This window comes from Eucyclogobius newberryi, unplaced genomic scaffold (assembly GCF_026437365.1).
Source record: "Eucyclogobius newberryi isolate DKJ021-1_F unplaced genomic scaffold, fEucNew1.0.hap1 SCAF_19, whole genome shotgun sequence".
Taxonomy (NCBI): Eukaryota; Metazoa; Chordata; class Actinopteri; order Gobiiformes; family Gobiidae; genus Eucyclogobius; species Eucyclogobius newberryi.
Genome location: NW_027315823.1, coordinates 23646941 through 23669069, shown reverse-complemented (window position 1 = coordinate 23669069; position 22129 = coordinate 23646941). Strand labels below are relative to the sequence as shown.

The 22129-nt window shown below is 40.8% G+C and overlaps 1 protein-coding gene across 2 annotated transcripts in view; it reads right to left on the bottom strand.

The window, feature by feature from the left end:
- Positions 1–21707, bottom strand: part of LOC140365676 (potassium voltage-gated channel subfamily B member 1-like) — a 31721-nt gene extending 10014 nt beyond the window's left edge. Inside the window, exons 1-2 of one of the 2 annotated variants that reach the window (XM_072452233.1) lie at positions 21366–21707; positions 19805–20452 (exon numbers count right to left, since the gene is read on the bottom strand). In XM_072452233.1, the coding sequence (XP_072308334.1) occupies positions 19805–20353 (549 nt within the window). In that variant the 5' untranslated portion in view covers positions 20354–20452; positions 21366–21707. Of the gene's footprint in view, positions 1–19804; positions 20569–21365 lie in introns of those variants that run through there. The other variant, XM_072452234.1, reaches the window with a different exon arrangement.
- Positions 21708–22129: the final 422 nt, after the last annotated feature.

Genomic DNA, 22129 nt, shown 5'->3' with positions numbered 1-22129 from the left:
AGTACTTGACTTGATCTAATAACATGTATTCACTCACAGATGTTTATTACACACAAGAAGCAAGAAACATACAATATATTCCTCTACAGTGTTGGGAAGTATTTAGATACAGATTAACAAATACATGCATTAAAAAGTATTTTGTAATGTATTCTGTTTCATTAATATTTAGAACACTTAATAAGTTGTAATGTAAAAAACAGGATATAGGATTACAACAGCTTCATGTTTGTTGTACTGTTTGTAATGGATTTATTTATCACTCATTAGAGATGGAAACATTGCACAAGCCTTTCAAATACTGTCCGGTATGAAACCTAAATTGTGTGATCAAATAGTACAAGGTATTTAGATTTCAGGAAAGTATCTGTCTTCTGAATACTTCTAAAAGAAAAAGTAACTACCAGAATACAGTGACTCAAAATGTGTATTCTGCAGCTTTGGAACGGGTCTATGTAATCTGCAGTAAATCCCTTGTACCAAACCCCCTACACATCACACAGGTAAATCAATGTAAACACTGTCAGAGCTCTCATAATTATTCCAATCAGAAGGTTATTTTTGTCATTCAGATGAGTAAATAAACATGAATTAATGAAGCATGCTCGTTCCCTTCCAGTGGCTCTGACAGACAGGTCTTCGTCTCAGTGAGCAGTATGTGTCTTAGCCTGCGCCTGCTGTCCCGGCCCTCCTCCGGGCGCCACATACAAAAACACACACTGCATGAGTGCGCTCTGCTAATGGAATAAGTGAAGCAGCTGTGACGTAAGACGTATAGGCCGACATTGTTCTGCTGTGAAAGAAAGATTCTCCTTAGAGCCACCAGCGCTCCTTTGTCCCAGTCATGGTCCAAGGAAATGCATCAATCACAACGAGATCAGAGCCATCCACTCTCAGAATCCTGCCTTCTGTTACTCCTGAGGTGTGCAGGGTCTAAAACTGGTGTCGATGTGGCCTCCAAGTAACAATAAATATTTAATGGTGAAAAAATGAAATTTGAATATGGGCCACATAAAACTGTGAAGCTTTGAGAGACTGAAAATCTTATTATGAGACACATAATGTGATATAATCTAGGCCTTGTGATGGTGAACTGTGTGGCCAGCTGTAACACAGAGGGTTTTTAGAGTTAGCAGTCAAATAATATAAAATCTCACAGAAGTACAAGGAGAATAGGAGAATATGCAGTTTTCCCTGACTCCTTGCTGAGAAGAAAAAACACCTGCTTTAAGTGATTACAATTTTCCGAGTCTGCTGCACACAGCTGGAAGTGTTAAGATTGCAATAAGAAGGGATATTTGCCTTGTTATTTGATTTGATCAGTTGCTCATACTGTATTTTATCGTCACGGTGACGAGGCCTCTCATCGCTTGTGCTGAAGTCTGATACTGCTGTGCCAGGGTGCGGATAAGATGCCTTCACTGATCTGGTATCAGCTGACAGATAATTAACGTTCACTAATTTGGTGTCTCCGGTGGCCTGTCCGTGTGGTGTGGCGACCCGCGGTGTTGACCATAAGCAGCCGGTTCCTGTGACACGATTGAGTGTCAGGCTGAGCAGAGAGAGTTACCTGTCGCAGTAACACGAGAGGCCTGTCTCCAAGTATAATCCTGTATAATGCCATATCACCTCGACACTTGTGTTTCAGGCAGACACCTCATGACATTCAAGAGCGATCAGTCTGAGTCTGGTGTAATCACATCAAAGTCCTGGGCCCAGGTCTTTCACTGCAGATAGTTACTCTGCAGACGAGGAACACGCTGACCTTTTCCTGCGCTGACATCCAAGTCGCTCTGCTCCGTTGGGCCTGCCTAACTGGTCACCATGACAACAAATTCACCAGATCATAATTACCGCCACCTGACTGTTATTTTCTGCCCTCCTCCCCTCTTTCTTTCACATCTCTGTCTTCAAGATCTGTTTGTCAGAGATTTACAAACACGGCTGTAATGCCAGCTGGCACACGCGCTCCACTTGACGCCGTCCGCTTTGAATAAAATCTGTGATGGGAAACACAAAAGGCCCACAGTCTTGCTTTCAGTATGCCAAGAAGAATTTCAACTTTCAGCTGACATTGCACTAAATATACTACAAACAAACTCAGTGCACAACAGCCTGGCACATCCCATATTCACGGTCATCCAACTCTTTTCTAAAAGTGCTGCAACTCTCATTAAGCCTCACCTTTTCAAGCCTTTTGTTGCATCTGTGTAACCGCTCTCAATATTGTTTGGTACCATTCCCCCACTGCCTCTTCCATTTTGTGTCCTTCTGTTATTACTTTCTCTTTATAATAGCGAGTGGAATGGCTGTAAAATGAATGACAACACTCAAACAATACTCATCATGATATTATCTAAATTTTAATATATTCCCACCTCAACTCGTAATAATATTGAGGTTTTTTAAAACTTTATATTGAGAATGTTGATCTTGTTTCTGTTTTTGTCCACCAGATTAAACAGTGAGTGTCTCCGAACGTTTTGCAGCGTCCCATGGCTCCTTCGTGTCCTGCATCTCAATCAGCAGCACAAAACAACACATCTTTGCAGAAGATTTTTGAGATTCTGATATGGAAATTCAGCATTACTGGGAAAGAACAATGTATCCCACTTTGAATGGATGCTTAATATTTGGAAAGTCACTAAGGATTATTTTACTCAACTAGTCAGTGATTATTGTTCGATTAGTCAATGAGTCAAATTATTATTCCGATTGCACATAAAGACTTTTTAGGAAATATAGTGACTAAAGGCTTTTAGATTGAGAATATCTATGAATAAAATGTATTATTGATGAAAATCAGAAATTGATTTATCATTTTTATTCTTTTGATTTACGAATGCCACTGTCTTTGTCAAAATCTGACTAAGATTTGTTTTTTGTCAACTAGTTACGACTTGTTGATTAATATTTGCTGCCTGCTTGTTTTCACACAGTGTTCCCCCCCTTTTTCAGAGTTGTGCTTACATGTTACGCAAATAAAATCTACTTCACACTAAACACTGCCTGATGTATTTTTTATGTTGTACCAAAACCCGCTGTCTGGATGAATGATTCAGCAGGTGCAGGAGGCCAAACCAAGACACTTCCTGCCTGGCCACCAAAAAACCCACAAGTCCACACTTTGTCCCGTGTCACAGTCTTTAGCGGTACATTTTAGCTCCAGAGTTTCTTCAGACACACCTGCTCTTCAGCGGTGAGTGAGGTGGGCGATACATTATAGAGGAGATAGAGCTGGGATGTGAATGCACTGAAGAAACCAAGGCCAAAGGCTCAATGAAACCTTGCAGAGGCTATTTCCACCTCATAAAGTCCATATAACAACATATTTTTGCCACCTTTTAGTAGAACATCCATTCGAATCTGAAATGTTCAATCTCATAATGTTCAAAATGAGACTACAATAAAACAAAGGGTTCCACATTGGGGGTTATGACTCGTTACATGGGGAAAGTACATTTAAACTTAGTGTTTGTAACAGTGAGGCACGGAAAGGGCTGCGCTCGATAGTTACTCTGTGTGAGGAGGACCCCAATGGAAGACCTCAACACCCCCAGAAAAAAACATCTGGAGCTGCCCCTGACTAACTAATGACTTACAGTTTGTTATAGAAGTCAGTGTTGACAGGGGAAGCTCAGATTTTTGGCTGCTTCTATAAAACTAATCTAAACTAAAACCTAAGATGGATTTTGACTAGTGTCACGATAACAGAATTTCAAACATGATTTTGATAATAAGAAATAGACTCAATACTTAATACATTTTATATACCACAATCATAAATAAATGCTTTTTACACAAATAATAGTACTTTCTTTATGTTCTTATCTTTTACTCATTGAGTATCTAGTTTGGATACTAGTTTTAGCATTGATTAGTATTAGTATTATCCATACTTTGGACAACCCTGTCTGTGACATAATCTCACCACCATCTAAGCTCGGGTCCTCTACCAGAGGCCCCTGGGAGCTTGAGGGTTCTGTGCAGTATCTTTGCTCTTTTCTGGACTGAGATGTCTGATGTTTTTCTAGGGATCAGTTGTAGCCACTCCTCCAGTTTGGGATTGACCTGTAACTGTCCATTTTTTGGGAAATTCCAGGCAAAGTAACAGCATCTTCATGAAGACATTCAAAGTTAAATAGTGAGCCTTTAATTGATTTATCTTACCGTTACTTCAGCGCAATTGTGTTAAGATGGATGTTACAGTATGAGATGAATGGAACCTCAGTTGTTATTTTCATTTCAAGAAAGTGAAATACCAACAGAGAGAAGAAAGTGTGTGACATTTGAACAGGAACAGTTTAGAGGAATGTAACCTTTACAGGCTGAGCTTAGAGGCCTGACATACAAAAAAACAACCATTAGCACAGACACAGTTGTACTGCTTCTCTTATGTTTCTGAACTACAGTTTGAAACACAATTCCGTTTTCCCCTTTACCGTTCATTTCATGAACGTCTGGATTGTCAGCTACGTTGACAACAACATCTGTACAACAACTCACCCTCATGTCAAAAATAACCTAATGAATTGTCAAAACAGTGAACGCCACAGTGCAATACAAAAGATAATGAATGAAACGGTTTAAACTTGAATTATTGTGGATAAGATTCAGTTACAGTCATCTGGAGTCCAGATGACTGTAACTGAATCTTATCCACAATGGAACACACAAATGGGATTACACTGACAAACCTGAATTATGTTGCATATCCTCTGAGCTCTGGCCAGTCAGAGCTGTGTTTTAATGTGTTTCTTTAGTCGCTAGTAGAAGGGTCGCATTGGTAACTATGATTTTACTTGTATCAAAGCTAGAATTATGCTCAGTTAGCATGTGTTTAAATAAAGCAAAATTATCTGAAAATGGTGAGTATTTGTAATAGTCACTTCACACCCTTTTGAACAATCTTTATTTAAATGGCACAAAATGTTCTGTTTGCATTAATAATGAAATGTGAGAATGGGTCATTTAGCAGAAAAAGTGCAGCTGTCTCACAACATATGGACATAAACAAAGGCAGCCAGATGCATGTGTGTGTGGAGTACGTTACAGTAAGACCGGCTCAAAACACTGAGCAGAGGATTATAAACAAGAACTGGCTCCAATGTTTACATTACACTGACATGCAAGCTCACTGAACATGCTCTGCTCCTGTTCACGCAATGAGTTTCCATAGTTACGTGAAGCTTTTGTTATTTTACAAAAACAAATCCAGCATTTTATCCAGACAGCTGTGGTTCCAATCTGCATCGCTTCAGGTTCACATCATTCTAGTCACAAAAACAAAATTAGCGGTGCACTTGCTGTGAAATCAAAATAAGACCATTCTCCCAAAAAGAACAATTTATATTCTCGAAGGGACTCAGCGCCCAACAAACACAGTCAGCAGCACCACTGACCAAGCAATTGCCTTTTTACAGCATTGCCACAGTTGAATTAAATCCCTCACACAACCACTGTGTTTCCAAGTCAGAAGCCTTCGTCCTGTGAATAAATCAAACATGCAAAATATATTTAGTCTGGGTCTGCTCAAATGTTAGTGTCTTTTTGTTTGTAAAAAAAAAAAAATGGGCTGAAGATGATTAGCAACAAGAGAGCTTGTGTAAACTACTTCTACTACTTCTGTACTGTGAACGAGTAAGTGACAGAGACAGCATTAAGCAGAACAAAACTATAAAAACAAATACATGTCCGGGATGAAGGATTAGCTGTTGATGAAGTAAAGCACAACTCCCTGGATTAATGTGGTCTGGTTGAAATGTTCAGTGAGACTCTTTAAATCCAAGAGACAAACACATGTCGGGTGAAGGTGACGCTGCGCACGCCTCAGCATTCATCCAGCTGCTGTAAACTGCTGACACTCAGGCATGAGCCCCTCTCGCTGCCATACATGGACACACTGACCCCACGTTCAAGACAATGATCCAAGAGGCTGGACTTTGACCGGTTCACCTCCAGGTTACGGCGCCATATTGATCTGATAAAAAGATACACGATGCACTCTGCCTGTGAGTACCTGGAGTGACCTCACCTGCTGTAATACAAGGTGCTTGAGTAAACAGGGCTGTTGTTCACCCGATATGCACGATATTTTTGAAAGGCGTCAATCAGAGAGCGCTTTTAATTTGCAGATGTTTTCCTTTCATTGGTAATCCGTTTGTGCTGCAGCTGCAGTCGGCTCAAACAAACTCTGGACTCAAATCACAGAGACACAGAGTTCAGCCGGGAGGTTCATGCACGTGCAGAAGTCTGGAGGAGACGACATGACACAGGAGCTCTGTCAGTGACACGTATCACATTTACTGTATGTTCTCTCACTTGGAGAATCAGCTGTACAGAAAATGATATAATCAAACAAATAATGTTGGTGTTTATTTCAGAGCCCCGCTAAAATAATCTGGTATTGACAGCTGACAATCATCAATCATGTCTGTGGACTGTTAAAAGTGGAGCAGTTTCAGGTGACTTGGTTGTCTTGTGCTTAGAATATACAGCTTTGTATAGTATTAGCGGGCTGAGGGCTGCACTATCAAGGATGGATAGTCTGGATAGTATCTTACTCTGTGAGATGTGCCGTCTGTATAGTGTATATTTGCTCATATGGCGGATGTTTCAACAAGATTACAAGCATCTCTTTAATGACTTTTTGGACAGGGACGGAGAATGTAAGATCCTTGAAGATTAGACAGTAAATCCATGGAGATTTGGCGAGCCTGTCGGTATTATCCACACAGTCAAGGTTTCTGAGGGTTAGCCCTGGGGATTTCCTCCTAATGCTGGTTTTGATCTGGCCTCAGCTGATGAGGCAGCTCTAATAACTCCTTCGGACGTCCCATTAAAAGATAATTCAGAACCGCAATATTGTAGGACAATAACATACTAATTTGACCTACGTTAAAGCAATACTCAAATAACCACTTAACTGCCAGCACTGGTATGTTGTCTCTTAGTGGCATTGTTCTGTTCTTTCATACAGTATGGATGGCTGACAGTCGAGCTTCTGTCTTTCTTATCTCCACAAACAGGTGCACAGACTGTCCCAGTGGTGAGCGTTTCTGTTTCTCTGAGAGCGCTTTCAGAGTCACAAACGTGTTGAACTAACACAGTGGGATTCAGGTTTCCCACTGATCACTAACCCTTTCAATTGACATCAGGCTGATCAGTTTACAGGAAACGCCAGCTCTCAGCAGCATGTGGCACAAAACCGATAAAGCAGCAGCTCCTACTCTTGGCTACGGGTCCAAAATTGATAAGAATAAATGATGGATTACAGAGTTGTTCGAATTATGCCTCCAAATTTTTGTTTTCATTTGATGTTATGAAAACAAACAGACAGGACAGACAGAAGAAACAGAACATGACCAGAGAGTGAAAGGACAAAATCAGAAGGAAATAGAATATGAAAGGTCAGTCAGGCCATTGTATTGATCTCATCTGTCCCAGTGTCTGATAAATGTGTCCATGTTTATGTCAAAGTAAACGTTTTGTAAATGCCTAAAGTTATTTCAGTCCAGTCCTTGATCCATCCCTGTCATCCTTTTATTGCAGCTACCAAAAAAAAATATGTTGCTATTATGTTAAGAAATGATTCCTAAGCTAGGCTAAAACAAGGGGGCTAAATTTGTGCCAATTCATGAAAATGACAGAAGCTTAAAACATTTACGTTTGTTTTTTTTATGCCTGTGAACTCTCCATCTCATGGATTAATTGCAGAATTCCTTGTTGTTTCCTGGAAGTAGATGTCCTTGACTGTAACCTTGAGTCTTTGCCTCCTTGGCCCACTTTGGCACAGTGCTTTTAGATGTGTGTCCTACATGTGGCTATGAACAGAGGTGATGTGATGTGCTCCGAGAGTGGGCCGAGACAGGGGCCTGTGGGACTTCTTCAGTCTGATTAGTAATATTGTGATTCACATTGCGTCCACCTACTGAGCACAGCTAAGACCTGCAGCTGCACTATGGATGCAATGACTTACGTTGCACTGACCTCTTGTTAATGAACAAGGCCACAGGTTTCAGGTAAGCTGCCTGTGACTCCTGTGGGACTTCCACTGTGAAGTCATGTACTATTCAAGGGAACAACAATACCTTAATTACTTCAGAAGCTACTAACTTGATAATCAAAGAACCACAGCTATTATACGCTGCTCATATTGACCATCTCCTTTGCATTCGTGGGTAAAATACACATCTGATTCTTATGCTGTAACACATCAACAAACTGAATAAGAAGTAGCTTGCGGAGTCTTAAATAGAAGCAAATGAGCTGCGCTTGTATGCAGGGGCTGACCCGGAAAGCTTTGTAATTTAAATTACTGTATTGTTTTTGCATAAACGCACATGCAGCATACTGTATACACAAAATATAGTCTTGTTAATGATTCTCAAAATCATGCAAAAATATTTCTACTCTAACTTACATTTTTAGACTGAACTGACCAACGTTATTGTCACGTGAAATGGAGACAACCGTGTCATAAAAACCGGGCTTAAAGAAGACATATTACGTGTTGCGTTTCAGGTACGTCACATTGAACTATATCATCACTTTAGTAATAAAAACAGATTCACTGACTTCCTGTTCAAAACTTCAGAACTGACAGGCATTTCATTGTAACAAGCAACCGACTCATTTACATTTATTTTATACACCCATTTTATTATTGGAAAAGGAGCTACATGACATTTTCAGGAGCCTACATGTGTCACTTGGAGTCGGATTTTTTCAAATAATCACAACTAAGTACAGGGATCTGGACGGGAATATGCAGTGCAGGTGAAAACAGGAATTTTTGGAGGACTCGAGACATTACAGGACAAGGATTGCTCAAACATGCAGAAATCAATCAAAATACAACCTTTTTATATTGTGTACTAATTTATAATGTTCTGAAAGAAAGATAGAAATAGGGTGACGTGATTTCCACCTACAACTCCTGTACCTGGTGGAGATCTGGTGAAAAATGATTTAAGTCCCATGCAATAATTTACTGAAGCTCATACTATTTTTACAGTTTTGGTATCTTTCACCAGCCTCATCGGGTTTATTTCAGCTTAGTTCCTGCAACTGTTTGTAATGACACTTCAAATATCCACTCTGACAACACCCCGCAGATTTGCCCACCTCAGCTCATCTTTTACATGTAATTAAAATCGATGCCAGTCCATAATTATCCCTTGCACTTGCACGCCAGCCCTACTTCAGCTTGTTTTAACACTGCAAGGCTCTCTGGGTGTTTGCTCAGTGCCATCGAGTGCAAATTAAACACCCATTTGGTCCCAATTACTGGCATCTTCAGAACACATGCGCCAACAAGCCTCAGAACTTTCCAGAATTAAAATCCCAAGGTCAAGACATTTTTATTCTGGTTTCTATAGTGTATATATGAGAGCCCACATCTGTCACCTCGGACCCTTCTCACACCAATCACACAAGTGCTAGTCTAGCCTCCATTATGGCGGCGACACGTCACTCACTTACTCTCCTGTCTCTTCTCCCACAAGACACAACACCTCCGCTGCACCTCGACTTGTAAATTTGACAATCCACCAATAGAAAAAATAAATAAATGAGTTGAAAAGAAAATTACTATAGATGTTTTGATCAACTCCAATAACACGTCACAAGTAATTTTAAATATGCAAACAATGTTGCAACATGGGAAAGTCTGATTTGGTGGAGAGAATATCTGAAAGAAAGTGTTGGAAATGATGAAAAGATGAGGCAGTGGTGAATGTGTTTTGTGCGGACATGTGTGTGATGGAGTGTATATTTATAGAAGGCCCTTGGGAAAAGAGTGCCATTAGCGCTGGAGGTACACAATGTAGTCAGAATGCCACACGATCGACCGGGTCTTCAAGAAACATGTCTGACAAACTCATGATGGCGAGCACACGATCTCAACAGCCCAAAGTCTGAAAAATACATTAACCATTGTTTCATTTATGAAGTAGCGTAAGAGTAAGAAATGAAAGATCAAATTGACCTGCTTTTAATGCCCAGTCTTATCTTCTATTGGTTTCAAATGCAACTATTTCTGGTTGGACAATGTTTTAGTGAGTATGAAAATTAATTAAGCTGATCTTTGTCCACAAAGATCAAACCACTTGGTATAACAATACCCATCACTAAATAAAGGCGGAGATGGTTGTTGATCTACCCAACCACATATCAATAAATCAAGCAAGACCCATAAAGAGAATGTGGCTTATTATCTTTTATCCACTGACCTAATATACTGAATATTGATGGACATGATACATGAATATTAAATAAGTATAGTGCCTATTCCTGCCACAAAAGAAAGACATATCATTATTCAAATGTGAAAAGAAAAAATGCTGCATGTAATTTTAATGTTGGGTTATTTTTAATGTTGAGTTATTTTTAATGTTGGGTTAGCCTTGTTCTAAAACCTACAAATCAAGTTAGAAATCTGGGAGTACTTATCCATGTGTTTGTCTCCAGTAGATTAGACTACTGTAACCACCTGCTCACTGGCCTCTCTAAACCAGCTGTAAAACAGCTGCAGTACATCCAGAACGCTGCTGCTCGGGTCCTGACTAGAACCAGGAAGTACCATCACATTAGTCCTGTTCTCAGGTCTCTGCACTGGCCCCTGTGGCTCAGAGAATAGACTTTAAAGCAGCTCTGCTTGTGTACAAGTCTCTCAATGGCCTAGCACCAAAGTACATCTTGGACATGTTAGTGCCATATGAACCATCTCGGACTCTGAGGACCTCAGGGACCGGCCTCCTGCTGGTGCCCAGAGTCAGGACTAAACATGGACCGGCCTCCTGCTGGTGCCAGAGTCAGGACTAAACATGGGGAATCTGCGTTTCAGTTTTATGCAGCTAATATCTGGAACATTCTTCCTGAAGATGTGAGACAGGCTTCTACTCTGACAATGTTCAAATCTAAGCTAAAAACAGTTTTGTTTAGCTGTGCATGTGACTGAAAGGATTTTCTTTGCACTCTTCTCTTTTAGGTCATAAACTGTTTTGTGATTTCTGTCTTTGTGATTTTAGTGTATTTTTCCTGTTGTGTGAAGCACTTTGAATTGCCTTGTGTACGAATTATGCTCTACCAATTACAAACTTGCCTTGCCTTATTTTAAATATAAGTTAATTGAACCGTAGTTCTTGGCCGAATAAAGACACTTGAATCAATGTATCAAGTAAAAGAGGGTGCGGTACATCTTATATTTAATTTACATTTATGAGCTTTTAACTGTTATAATGGTGTCCCCCGTCATTTACTCACAGTTATATTTTGATTGATCCATAAATCATTAATAATAAAATAGTAATCCTGTATCGTCCTGCATTTTAGACTTGAGAACGTTTCTCCAACTACTGCTTTGTATTCACTTACGACGTTATTAAAAAAAAAGAAAAAAGCTAAATGAAAGCTAATACAAATCTGCTGATTGCTATGCTGAAACGTCTTTTATTAAGCCTTTTTAGATCAAGTTTGTGGCTCACGATGATAAAAAAGTAAAAGTTAGCTAAATAGCTTAGTACCAAATACCTCCGATTATCTAAAGTTAAATAAAATCCCTTTGTGTAGAAATCAATAGTTTCTTCCCACACACTTTTAGCCTGTGTTATTCCTTTGTCATCATCAGTTGCTGCAGTTTGAATGACTTACTGAGAGAGTGGGCGGGCACATTGATCCACAAATCGACCCGGACTTCTCAGACCATTGTATTTTACTTCACACATACACAACGTAAACAAGCCCCATTGAAAGTAACCCATAGTTACATGGTGGGAACAAAATTGCCAAAACATGGTGATCGATAAAGGTGTTTATGTAAGGGGGACCTGCCTCATTCTCCCACAGATAACCTGACCCTATGAGCCGTATTATCTCTCAGAAACAGATGGAGATTTGCCTGTGCAGTGTGGAGATCTCTGTGGGAGCCTGACCAACCAATTCACCTCAATCTCCTCCCTCCTTTGGTCTTTTCTCTCAGCAATAGTAATCTCCTGCGTTCTAAAAAATAAATAAATAATAATAATAAATATATATATAGATTAAAATATATATATATATATATATATATATATATATATATATATATATATATTATTTTTTTTGTAAATGAGTGAATTTTGTGTTTCCCTCAAAGAGCATCTTGTAAAAGCAGCACTTCTTGAAATAATGAGACCACTGCATGCTGTGTGCAAATAATAATCAAGTATTTTATCGCTTGTCAAATCAGAAAGTAAGAGCCGAAAGCAGCACTCTGATTGGCTGAGCTTGGCCGGTCCATACCTGCGTCTGAAAAAGTTGATTTAAAGCCATGTACGTGCCTTAAAATTAATGCGTGTGGATTAAAATTGCTTGTGGGAGGTAGGGATGTGTTAGATTTAAATACCTACTTCCTCCTTTTGTAGCTTGAAAATCAAGTACCCCAGTATTAAGGTAAAGTAGTTTATATTATCATGCACTTATAGTACTAGCCTGGTGTACAGTTTCATAGACGGAGGGAAGGTCACAGTCAGACAAGGCAACAACATGCAAACTGAAACCCTACACAAAAAATCCAGTCTTCAAACCATTTTGCTGTGAGGCAAACAAATATTTAAAATTATTCAGAGATTGGGCTGTTTTAATGCCAGAGGAAAACTTCCTGTCTTGGACCTGCTACTGCAAAAGCGCGGTCACCTCTGGTTTCTAACTGTGACCTCGGAACATCAGATTTTCTGATCTCAAAGCTCTACTGGGAACATGGACAGACAAAACCTCTGAGACCTAAGGAGAAGCCAGCCCATTCAAAGATTTGAAAACCATCAACAATATCTTCAAATCAATCCTGAAGCTAACAGGGACCCAGCCACAGGAGGTTATTTTCTGTTGCCTGTGAGCAAACGAGCAGCCACATTCTGGACTAACTGCAGGCGGTGGATGGAGGCCTGGTCTAACTTGAAACACAGGGAGTTACAGTCGTCTAGTGTGGTGGACATATTGTTTCACCTCACTGAGCAAGCACAATTGATGTAAAGCAGATCTAAAAACTTGGCTAATTTGCAGGTCAAACTTAAAAGAGCCATCAAAAGCAACACCCAAATTTCCGGCAGTCGGGTGGCAGAAGGAACTCCCCATTTAGCATTTACTAAATCACTAAATACCACAATTTCTGTCTTTGAATCATTTAACTTCAAAAAGGTGAACGTTTTAACCACTGCACTTCCATAAACCTCACTTATTTTAAGGTACAAAGAGACTTTGTTACTCTGTCAGTGTTACTGATTCTGTTTTTTCTACTTTTCCTTAGTCCCAGTTTCTACAAAAGTCCTCTTACATCTACTGGCTACTATCATTGAGGAGGAGCAACAGCTCTTCTCCAAGCTTCTCATCAAAATATTAGAGCAGCCAATCAGAGCACATTGATTACTATTGGCCCGAGATCGTTTTCAAGATCAAGAGCACAATAGCACATTAATTGCTGCAGAACAACTAATAACTTGTAAATACAACATTTTACTCATGCCAAGGTATTGCTAAAATACTGACCTTCGATTACATTACTACTGATAGGACTAACTACTACTTGGTTCATTCTTCTTTAGGACGTCCTCCTCTGTCATGTCGTTCGTCCCTGTGATCGTATGCGCAGGTGTAAGGTGTAATTTAATTCAGAATGCGCAGCAGACGCAGAGACGAGATGCCACCACGCAGAAAAGAGTCGAGATGATGGTGTGTTAATGGAGACTGTCCGTCCACGGAGCAGTGAGGTGTTGGGTTCTGTATCGAGTTCAGGTAATTACCTCTGCGAGTGCACTTGGAGACACATACGCCACTTCGAATGCAGCAAAGCAAGAAATGTACATGTTAAGGAGGGGTCAGCCTCGCAAACGCATCCTACAGTAAATTGTTCATCAGACCAGAAATGAAGCTTTTCTCTCCATTTGGCCAGTATAAATATGAATAGATTTAAGAACAGATTTTAGGGTGTGGCTTTAATGATGAGCCTTTTGGTTTTTTTGTCACACTCCATCACACTTTAATTGAATTTTTTCCCATCCATCCATTTTCTTCCGGGTCGCGGGGGCAGCAGTCTAAGCAGGGACACCCCAGACACTTCCTCCAAAACCTCCGGGGGATCCCGAGGCGTTCCCAGGCCAGCCGAGAGACATAGTCCCTTCAGCGTGTCCTGGGTCTTCCCAGTGGGACATGCCCGAAACACCTCCCCAGGGAGGCGCCCAGGAGGCATCCGGGACAGATGCCCGAGCCACCTCAGGTGGCTCCTCTCGACGTGGAGGAGCAGCGGCTCTACTCCGAGCTCCTCACCCTATCTCTAAGGGAGCGCCCAGCCACCCGGCGGTGTATTTTTTTTATGTTGAATAAACTTATGCAGCCTGGTTATGTGAAAATACAAAAACATAAAAAAGATTGTCAGAACACCATTGTACAAAAACATATCTCTGGTTTTAAAGAATAAAGAATTTACCGGAAAAAACAAAGATGAGGAAAAAAACAAGACTAAAATATTTTATTTGTCTTTTCGATGGCTTGGAGAGGGTTGTGTCAAGAAGCATAGGTCTATCAATAAAAGTGCTTTACATCAAGGAACTCACCCATTCACTCATTCACACATTCAACTTTGCACATCGTTTCGACTGACCTGAAGTGCCCATCCCATGTCTTGTGGCTCAGGAAACTTTAGGAAACTCTCTCTATTCATTGCCCATTCGGTGAGCATAACCCAGTCTACAATAAGCTTATAGGCCAGTGAGTCAGAAATGGGTAGATGCGCACACGTGCCATTTGCACACGTGTATTACATGACCACATCATCTGTATCGCAGTGGCAGTTCCCTAATGTTTCCATATTGTTATACAAAATGACTCTGAAGTAAAAAGCAAAAGATGTAAAGATCTTCCAGTTTTTAAGTCATCACTAGCGAAGTATCGGTCAAAACTTTATGGAACCAAGAAGCTGAACTGTAAATGACATTAACTGCAAGTGGAATGACCCCTATGTTAAGGGAGTACTTGTGGCCTAACATGTCTAAAGTGATTGCACTTGTTTGGAAAAGCCAAAAGAGATAAAATGTATAGACTGTCTCCTAAAGCAGTGGATTGATATCACTGCATTATTCAGCTCCTCTATTCTTTCCAAACTGACCTTTCCAGTCGTGGCCGTCTGAGTGAGCAGTGAAAAATCTCAGGTACAGTGTTCGATTCTGGCTTAAGAAGTGTTTTTTAGCATGCAACAACGACAGGCTCGGATGTCCACGTCTCTGGAAACTTGTTTTTTGTTTGCACTGCTGACCAGTAGGGCCTCACACCACTCCCCAATGCATCTCCTTGAGTGATGTTCTCCTGCTGTCAGGCCATGCTAAATAATGAATGAAGTTCTGCAGCAAAGTAGCCTTGTCTCTGTCCCTTCCTATTGACCCCTTGTGTATGTAAATGGTCAACGGCGATAAAAGGCTTATGCTAGAGTGTGAGCAAGACAGGCAGGATCAGATAAGCAAATAATGCAAGCAGGGAATCACTATGTACTACATACAGTGTAACCTCATTTGGAATTATGTTACTGACTGGTGTGTGTGAAAAGGACTCTCTCTGCACTCTATTTCTGCTCTATAGAAATGGTCAGGACCGGGGGCAACAGTTGGCTTTGTGCTGAGAAAAAAGGAAATTAGAGGCCATTGTTTTATTTCACTCATATGGTGAACTATAGGCTATAAATGTAATTATTTTTTTTTTATCTTTATCTTGTGTAACCATTGTTTTTATTTGGAATAAGTGGAAACTGCAGAGTGAAATTAAGCTTCACACTAATTTAATTATTCTCCACAGGAGCTTAAGTCACTTAGTGTGAACACTAACATGCCTTGGGATGTTTAGTGGACAGATATACCTGATTATTTTTATGTATTCTTATCTGTGTTTTTATACTTACTTTGTAGTGCTTTATTTTTACTAACCCATTTAAAAGCTTAGTGACTAAGGCTGCAAATTTGCCTGCGGCTAGACGGCTAGAGGCCTTATATACATGATGTCAGCCACCTGTTTGGTGGCAATGTTTAATTTTACTGTCCCTGTCAAATAAATAAATAAATATTAAAAATGTTTGAAAGGCTTGCTGCAGCTGCTTTAATGGTGATGATGAGCTATTGATGTAAACTGACTTCAGGGTATTGACTTAGGCCTACATGATTATGCAAAAAGCATTTTGGTATTAATACATTTATCTCTTGTAAAGATTGGCAGACTATAAATGTCAAACCATAATTCACTTCACTTTGGGGTTGTTGTTTGTTTAATTTCTTTTTGAGAATTGTATTTGGAGATGAAACAGTGAGGTGAGCTCATGCTAATCACAGTTGAGAACAGAAGATACCGGATGTCCACCTGAGTATCCGCTGAGGTGACTCTGTGATGCCCAAAGCGGAGACTACTTTGGCCTGGACACTTGGGCTCAAACTATGCGGCTCACAACTCGATCGATCAGCGACTTGGAGGCACAAGTTGCTTTCTAGGCTGAATTTCGATTTATGCCTTCCCCACATTGATGAAACTGCATCAAAGGGCTCTTCTAAATCAATAATGCTAATGTCTCTGCGAGTGTAGAGCTTCATTGGAATCACTAGTTTGTCTTTAGATGGGACCCCAAAAATAACATGAAGGTTAAAATCCTGAAATATCACACAGACTAGACAGGAAAAGAGTTCTGACCTTTACGTATATCTCCTGAGGAAATGGAACAGAAGAACTTTTGTGTATTAAGAGACTTGATTGTGCTAGTTAATTCAGCCGCCCATGTTATCTCAACAGCATGTCAAACTGTGCAGATGCCTGGAATATCAACCAACACAAGGTAAGCTACTTTTTGAAGCGCCCTCTTAGAGCACCACTGGACAGTTATATACAGTTATATTAATAGGCTCTAGGCTTCAAGTGTTTGCACAAAACAGTGTTTTCACGCTGAGCAGGTTACTAAGATGTGACTAATTAATGAAGTAAGAGGATCCACAAGACTCTGTGTAGTGTAAATCCTGTGATGTGGAACTAACGTTACAAAAACCTGCCCATACCTCAACTGAAACAGAATACCACATGTTCAGTTACAATCCATACAAGGACCATCAGACACATACTGTGTGCCATTGAGAACTTTGAGCTCTGAAGTGATGCTCAGCAGAGGTGCTGCACATGTGTGAGCCGATGATCAGATGAGGAGCGTGCATCTCCTGCAGTGTCACTGTGATCAGTCGACTCTCATGAGAAACTGCTCTCCCATGCACATCTCAGCGGGCAATGGGCCGTGGGAAGTCACACGTCCTAGACGCCTGGTTAATGGTTCCTCAGGGTGTGTCCTCACTCAACCCACACTCACTCACTTCATAATGTCCCATTGATTTTCTATGTTATTTCAGCTATTCATTTGATCAGTTTGGGTCTGATTCTGCAGCAGGTAATAGAACACACAGTGACAGGAGCAGAGGGCTCAGAATTCACCAACAATAAGACAAACACTTACAGTGAACTCATCCGGGCATATCTGATGTGCACAAAGGCGAGCAGCTCAACGCCTGCAGTCAAAGCCGTCTCTGCCCAACCATAGAAGTTTCCATGCAATTAGTTCAAAGAGCCTCTGCCAAGGCGAGGCCTTAGTGTCAGTTTTTATACTGATATACTGTACTGCTTCAGACCAGGGTGAGAGGGGGAAATGAGGAGGAGTGGGCTAAAGTACTCTCAGGAGGGTGGAAAAAGAAAAGTGCAACTTGTCAAACTTTACTTTGTTACAATGATACATTTTTATAATAATACACTATTTGTTAGCTGTCCTATGTACTCAGAGATCCCATAGGACCCACGTAAATCAGCAGATTCAAGGCATGACATGACCAAACTGCAGCTCATCTTTAGTATTTTCACATGAATGCTTTACAGTCTCAGATTTATAGCTATCGAGCTTTCAGTGAAACGTTTCAAGGTCTCTAAACAAAGTGCAAGAGAAAGGATGAATAGTCAGAGCATTAGAGAGAGCAAAGACTGACGCACACCTCAAGAGGTTTGTGTAACCATTTGTTGTTGTGGCCTTGAATATGGATAATATGGATAACATGATATATTATCTGCATTGGTACAGAACTGTATGAATGTTGGATCACTACTTCAGTCCATTACTACAATACTATTACTAAACTGTACCTCTCAGTCAGAGGACATTTTTAAAGCTTGGTGTCATAAAAGTTCACTGGACAAAAACTGAACTAAAACTGTCTGACCCCAGATCACACCAGGATGCCTTGACGTCCACAGTGGCCCATCCCGCGCCCTTCACTCTGACATGACAAATGGGCTGTCTGGGTGAGCTATGTGTGTAAGTGTTTTTTTTAAAAGAGGTTGTATCTTTAAATAGTCCAGATGATGTGACATGTGGACTATAGATATTCAGGATCACACCTTCCCTCTCCAGCATGAAGTCAGGCGTTATTAATGTGCAATTAAAATTTCATCTGCTCTGAAAAATAAATGAGGTGGAATATGTGTTTGGGAACAACCTATTCTCCCTGATGCACATCCTAAATTAGCTCCAAGAAAAACAGACACTTTGATAGCAGCCATTTAACCTCTAGTCGACACTTTTATTGTCACTTTCCTCGTATGGCAGAGAAAGGCATGGGATAATGGCAGCATTTGTGAAGCATTCACGATGTGCCCTGCATGCTATTTCTTTCACCGTTTTTTTCAAGCCTTCATAAATGGTGCTTCCCATACAATGACTCCATAACTCTGAACACAACTTCCTCTATAGCCATTCCTCGTGGCAACACATGATTTACACCCTCATTCAAACAGTGCCATACACATACATTTGAGAATTTGCAGAGAACTGTCTTGTTAAAAACTGTGCAGAAACAAGGCGAATTCTGTAGAGCACTGAGCGTTTCTCATTGTTTTATTGTTTTTGGACCCAGTGAAGCACTCACTCTAATTACCTGCCATATTGAGGCTGTTCATACAAATACCCTTTGTGAAGTGTGTTTTTTTATTTTGCACAGCACATAATTTTTTAGAAGCAAAGCTGACATTGCACATCACCACTATATTAACTGTGATTTTCAAAAACTAAACTCTGAGAAGTATCTTTAACTCCATGATCAATGCCTTTCTCTTTTACTCCTTGAATGGTTTGAAATAGATTTTTTTCGAAGATGAAGATGATAATTGTCTCCAATATCAATCCAAACCTTGTAAACTACCTCCTTCAATGCAGTGAGGTGAAGTGGACTTGAGATGTGACTGTTAATGAGCAGAGTGATTGAATATAAAGCAGTGTGCGGTAGGACTAATGAAGCCAGGGGGGGCATGTCTGAGGGAGAAGGCTGCTGTGAGTGTGTCTAAAAATATCACTTAATGTTCGACCAAAAATCTATCACACAAAAGCATATTTTCTTTTCATCCTTTCATGCCAACGCAAACAATCATTGCAATATTGTATCTGAAAGACAGTCCAACAATAGTCAAAGTTTCAGTGAAGTTTGGAAAATTGCTTCAGATAGAATAGCAATAGAATACTGAGAGTAGCAATAATTCTTCCTGTGTGTTCAAAGAAAATCAAGATTTTGCCTAGCCTCATATTGTATTCAAACCATCAAGGTGACTTAAATTAGATTTGAAATAGCAGTATTCCCATCCTTCTCATCTCAAAATGCTTATTTAAAACTTGAGTATGGGCTGTTGGTCGCTCTCTGTCTGAATCTCTCAGGTTGCTTGTGTTCACTTGATCTGCTCTAGCACTGGGATAATTAAAGCGTTGTGCAGCAGACTGTACCTTAGCGGCGAATGATGAGCTGGGCTTCTCTAGCAGGTCCCACAGCTTCATCCTCTTCTCAGAGCAGCAGGTGGTGCTGAACTCCTCGCCATCTCTCTCACGCAGGTTCTCTGCCTCTCTCTTCAGCTCCTCATTCATCTGCTCCTTCTTCTGGTGGTACCTCGCCTGGCAGCACGACTCCAGATAGATCTCATCAATGCCCCAGAAGTCCAGCTCCTGACTGAAGGACAGGGCGCACATCTCCTCCATCATGTGCAGCTTACCTGTCCTGTAGAAGTTGAGGATTGAGGTGAAAGCCCCTGGGTGCCGGTCAAAGAAGTACTCATTATTTTCCAGGTTGTAATCATCACAGATCTCTATGAGGGAGTCATGGGTGTTGCATTCCCTCAGCTTTCCCAGTCTGGTGCGAGGCAGCCGGTCCAGTGTCCTCCACAGGACCTCATGGAGCAGTCCGCCCACGTTCAGCCTCACCCGACGGGACTGAGACTTGCTCCGGACAATGTCCATGGTGTCGGGGGGCAGAGTGGTAGCCCGAGCCACAGCCGTCATTGCGTTGTTTGTCACTTCTTCAGGTAAAAGGACTGGGACATGTGGCCAGCTGGTGGACTAAGATGACATCCTGTGGAGGGACACATCAGGGTTCTCCTTCTGTATCAATAAAAAAAGAAAAAAAAGAAAAAGAAAAAAGAAAGTTACATAGTGTTTTGTATTGTTTGGTCCCACACAGCCAGTGTCCTACAGTTGTCTGTGAGGTGGTTATCCACTCATCAGAGAAGCAAATAGATATTTTAATCAGCTTTAAGAGGCACAGCCTTTTTGTGCTGACTCGTGAGGTGGTGGGGGCTGAGAGGCCAGCCAATAAGAACAATGCTCTGTTTTACACCTATCTATGACAAAGTGTATGCAACACACACTAACATTTAAAGTAGGAACTCTTTTGTGATTTTTTTTTTTTTTTTAACCAACAGCAAGAACAAAGCATAGAATGCTATTTTAATGAAGTAGTTCAAAACTGTGTCCATGACTAGCTCAGTTCACCAACCAAAAAGTCTTTCTTTGTCTTGTACAATGTATTGTTGATCATATTATTCTGTTTCATAGAAACCTAACATCTGGACCTTCCATATATTCCATGTGCGAGGTCCAGTACTCGGGTGCTCTCCGGTGCTGCAACATCTGTCTATCAGTCTATCCATCCACTCGGCGCTGTCTATGGTGCTGAATTCCCTTCTTGATTCAAAAAACTGCATGCTTTAGTTGTGAATGACATCTCCAGTGCGGACTGTTCTCTGGAGGGATTACTGATGGAGGCAAGACTAATTCTCACCCCGATTATCAACTTTGATTAAGAGTCCAGAACACTTCACCCGGTGTGTAATGTGAAGTCAGCTGCGGATGTGTCGGCCATGCAACACAAACAACGCGCTTTTAGAAATATGCATTTCTACACAAAATTATTCATGTCACTCGCTAAACAAAGTTATATCCACTGAAGCAATCACGTTTAACCAAACCCTTAGGCGAAGTGTATAATTTAAGTATTATCTTGAAAGATACATACGTGTGCCCCGTTTGTAACGATGCGGCTCGTCCGGAAACATCTCACGAGTTGCCGCGTACAAACTTGAGCGTTGCGTGGAGATCTTCGGAGACTGATCGGAGCTAAAGGCATTATGAACCGTGTTCCGACATGTTGAGACACAATGTTCCTTTTACAAAGACATGCAATCCAGTCCGTTTCGACCGAAGCCCTCCTGAAGAGTATAATCTCTGTCAACAAGTATCCTGGAGGAGAGAGGGCACGCTGTGGGTCGCTCCACCTGGATGCAGTGTCCTTACGCTGTGGACAGAGATCAGGAGCTGCTTTCACTTCCAGAAGCGCAGCCTCAAGTTTAACCCCTGCAGTGCCATCTCAGACTAACCCGCTCCCTCCCATTGGACATCACTGAGCACACCCACAGTCTTTGTGACTTGTCCGCTGATGTGGACAATGATTGATTATATAAAACTAAGTCTGGATGTAAACACACTAAATATAGGTGGCAGTGTCCCTGGTCCCACTTCAACTGTACAGTCAACATTGTAGTGCCCAGGATAAACTATTTAGGACAGAGGAAATCACACTGGAGTGAGAGCTGCTGGATTTCTTTACTTTGTATTTGACTTGACCACAACAAAATATTTTTTAATTTTATACACTGACATTTAACAAGAGATATTTTAAAACGTCTGTGCAAGAACAAGCTTAAGTTACCATGGACTCATGTTTTGGCAATCTAAATAATTATCTGGGGAGAAAAACGTAATGGCATGACCACAGAAATT